Source organism: Otolemur garnettii, unplaced genomic scaffold (assembly GCF_000181295.1).
Source record: "Otolemur garnettii isolate 467f Iridium unplaced genomic scaffold, OtoGar3 scaffold00127, whole genome shotgun sequence".
In the NCBI taxonomy this organism is placed as follows: domain Eukaryota; kingdom Metazoa; phylum Chordata; class Mammalia; order Primates; family Galagidae; genus Otolemur; species Otolemur garnettii.
The window spans coordinates 3,295,065-3,299,005 of record NW_003852522.1 but is presented as its reverse complement, the minus strand read 5'-3'; the positions used below and the strand labels follow the sequence as shown (position 1 = coordinate 3,299,005).

The 3,941-nt window shown below is 45.9% G+C and overlaps 1 protein-coding gene across 7 annotated transcripts in view; it reads left to right on the top strand.

Moving 5' to 3' along the window:
• DNM2 (dynamin 2) overlaps positions 1-3,941 on the top strand; it is a 96,607-nt gene that overhangs the window by 66,163 nt on the left and 26,503 nt on the right. For all 7 annotated transcript variants that reach the window (XM_003797951.3, XM_003797948.3, XM_012810191.2 and 4 more), the window contains exons 8-9: positions 1,837-1,972; positions 3,480-3,547. In XM_003797951.3, coding sequence (XP_003797999.1) covers positions 1,837-1,972; positions 3,480-3,547 — 204 coding nt within the window. The remainder of the gene's footprint in view (positions 1-1,836; positions 1,973-3,479; positions 3,548-3,941) is intronic.

Sequence of the window (3,941 nt, the reverse complement as noted above, 5' to 3'; positions counted from 1 at the left end):
AAAAAAAAAAAAAAAAAAGATAGATGGTCCTCAGTTCCACAGCATAGGACATTATGTGAGCAGAGCTGTGTACAGTACTGCCTAGGGAGTTTTGACATCACAGTGGAGATACACTGCCATTCTCTGCGGTCCCTGGTGAAGGCTGGGCCTTCCTGCTATAGAGTTGCCTTTTCCCCCCCATTTTATAGAGGGAGGGTCTTGCTCTTTCACCTGGGCTACAGTGCAGCAGCCTGATCATAGCTCACTGCAGCCTTAAATTCTTGGGCTAAAGCGATCCTTTTGCGTCAGCCTCCTAAGGAGTTGGGACTACAGGCACCCACCAGAGCCCCCAGCTAATTTTTAACATGTTTCATTACCTACAAACTCTATCCTATGAATAGGACCCAGATCATTTAAAAGACCAGCAGAGTATTTCCTCAGGCAGAGGTGATTGGGGGCATTTTTCTGACTAGCTCTTCTCCCCTGGCTTTTTGTTTTACTTCTCGGGTCTCTATGCTTCTTTAATTTGGAGCAGGAATCCATGTTTCCCAGTCATGCAGCTGCAGCTGTACATTCCACAACTATGTGTCTCTAATGACTGTGTTTCATTCATGCCTGTCTTGTCTGCCCTGTTTATTGGCGTGTGAGTTTGCTAGGGGTGCCATAATCAAATATCACAGACTGGGCAGCTTGAGCAACATACATTATTGTCTCCCATTTCTAGAAGCTAAAAGTCCAACATGGACTGAGAGCTTCCGGCAATTGGCCGGCAGTCATTGGCTTTCCCAGTCTCTGCCTTCATCTTCATAGAGTACTTTGACGTAGGTGTGTCCCAATTCCCACATTTTATGAGGACATCAGTCATAGTGGAGTAAGAACCCACCGTATTCCCATGTGACTTCTGGGTAAATTACATGTGCCATGGCCTTAGTTTCCAAATAAGGTCACATTTACCAGTCAGCTCATTGCACTTGTACTGAATGCTCTGTGATTGCGGCTTAGGCTGGGCCCCAGAGTCACCTTCAGGCCCCCAGGAGACTGGCACATTTATGTGCTTTGTGTGTTATCTCCTTGGTCCTGTAGATGTTGGCAGGTGGCCAAAGTCTCCATCCTTGTTCGAACCACTTGTCTATCTATCATATGTCATTTATTCAGTGGTTTGCCTTTCACAACTTTGGCCATGGTCGGCCCACAATTCAAGGTCCCTGATTCAGGTGCAACATTAACATTGGCCTTTGTGTCTCTTCCTCCCAGAAGGAAAGCATGTGCGCACACTCTCCACTTCATGTGTGCAAAAAGCTTCTGTGGGTCTAGGCAGCTTGCACCTGCTCCTGTAAGGTATGGAGGGACAGTCTCTTTCTTTATCAGTGTACTGTCATTCCCTATGTCTGTCCATCAGAGCTAAAGCGTTCTCTGCTAAGAACTGTAGACCAGAAGCTGTAGGCCCAGCTGGGAGCAGTTGCTTTGCAGCAACTACTCACTGGGAAAAATGCCCCAGAATACTTAAGTAGATCACGAATTTGGGAATGATTAAGGCTGACACTTTAGGCCAGGAGTTCAAGACCACCCTAGGTAACATAGCAAGACCCTATCTCTCTTAAAAAAATAAAATAAAAATTTTGCCTAGGCATGGGGCAGGCACCTGTGGTCCCAGGTACTCAGGAGGCTGAGGCAGTAGGATTTTTTGAACTTAGGAGTGAGAGGCTATTGTGCCACTGCATTCTAGCCGGGTTCACAAAGGGAGACCCTGTGTCTTAAAAAAAAAAAATAGAAAGAAAAAAGTAAGCCATGGTTTAAATTGAAACTTTACTTCAGACTATGTCGAATCTTCAGCTTTGGTCTTCTTCTTCCTCATAGGATGGTCCAGCAGTTTGGGGTGGACTTTGAGAAGAGGATTGAGGGGTCAGGAGACCAAGTGGACACACTGGAGCTTTCTGGGGGCGCCCGCATCAATCGCATCTTCCATGAGCGCTTTCCCTTTGAGCTGGTGAAGGTATAATTCCTAGGGCTGCACCCTCCCTCTGTAGTCAGGCACCCTTCTGCTGATCTCCAGCTGAGCCTCCTCCCAGCCACAATGTCTTGAGCTCCTGTCTCTAGGCCCAAGCCTGCTGTGGGCAGATTAAGTGCTACAGAAGCTTTCCCTTTGGGCTTTTTACCCAGGGCAGGCAGATGAGATGTTCTGGGCAGAACAGTATGTCAGTTCCTGCTTTCTCCTCTGACAAAAACCAATATACAATCTTTACAGAATACATAGAAAATATAGGTAAATTCACATGGGAAAATCTCCTTAGCATGTTGTTGAAGGAGTAAAATGTAGCAGAATATGGGGCCAGTGCATGCAACATAGCCTAAAGCTGGTTTTTGTGTGTGAAATTGTACACATGTATCTAGACTTTTTTTTGTTTGTTTGAGACAAAGTCTTACTTTGTCACCCTTGGTAGAGAGCCATGGCATCATATCTCACAGTAACCTCAAACTCATGGGCTTAAGCATTTCTCTTGCCTCAGCCTCCCAAATAGCTGGGAATATAGGCGCCTGCCACAACACCCAGCTATTTTTAGAGATGAGGTCTCACTCTGGCTCAGGCTGGTCTTGAACCTGTAAGCTCAGGCAGTCCACCTGCCTCGACCTTCCAAGTGCTGGGATTACTGGCATGAGCCACTGTGCTGAGCTATTTTTAGAAATGGGGTCTCACTCTGGCTCAGGCTGGTCTTAAACTTGTAAGCTGAGCTCAGGCAATCCACCAACCTCGGTCTCCCAGAGTGCTAGGATTACAGGTGTGAGCCACTACACCTGGCCCAGGCTCTCACTCTTGACTAGGCTGGAGTGCTGTTTTTCCAACAATCATAACTCACTGCAGCCTCAAACTCCCAGTCTCTGGAGATCCTCTCACCTTAGCCTCTGAGGGCTGTAGGATTACAGGTATGAGCCACCACACCTGACCCTGTATTCACAATTTTTTTTTTGCAGTTTTTGGCCAGGGCTGGGTTTGAACCCGCCACCTCCAGCATATGGGGCCAGCGCCCTATTCCTTTGAGCTACAGGCGCCACCTTTTTTTTTTTTTAACATTTATATGTAGTTCTGGTCTTATAGCTAGATCATTGTCCCCAAGATAAATTTCTAGAGCATTTGAACTACTATATGACAGTATAGCTGTGGTTTTTGATGTCCTTGATATATGCTTCCAAGTAGCCCATAAGAAAGTTTATGTGAATTCATGTTCCCACCAACACAGTGAGCTTGTTGGTTTTATAGAGTCCTGGCTGATACTGGGTTTTATTAAACATATATATTTTTAATTTTGGTGAAATTTTGTATTTCAGATATTTTATTTGAAATACAAAATTTCATTATGAAATATTTATAAATTTTATATTTATATTTTTAAATATTGTGTCTTATGGGTATGATTGCTCATAGGAGGTAACATTTTCCACATACACACTCTGATGGGGGCACCAGGTACCTCCTTGCACGGATTTTGTTTGTCTCTTTACAGATGGAATTCGATGAGAAGGACTTGAGGCGGGAGATTAGCTATGCAATTAAAAATATCCACGGAGTCAGGCAAGTTCCACGGGGAGAGGTGCCACGTTGCCTTCCCCTTTATGGTACCATCCCCAGCCAGTTGGTCCTCCAAACCTCTGTTTGCCCTAAGCTGAGGCCTTTAGAGGGATCTTGGGTGGTTTTCATTACCTGTAAGCCCTTCCCTATGAGTCTCCGAGGGCACTTGAGGGCAGATGTGTTTTAGTCCTGTGTGAGTCTGTCACCAGTCACCCAACTGTCCATGACTCCTGGTTAAACATGGCTTGGTTCCTACTGAGCTTTGGTTCCATGGTGAACTATGAAAGCTCACTGTAGGCTCAGTGCCTGTGGCTCAAGCAGCTAAGGTGCCAGCCACATACACCTAAGGTGGCGGGTTCGAATCCCCAGCCCGGGCCCGCCAAACAACAATGATGGC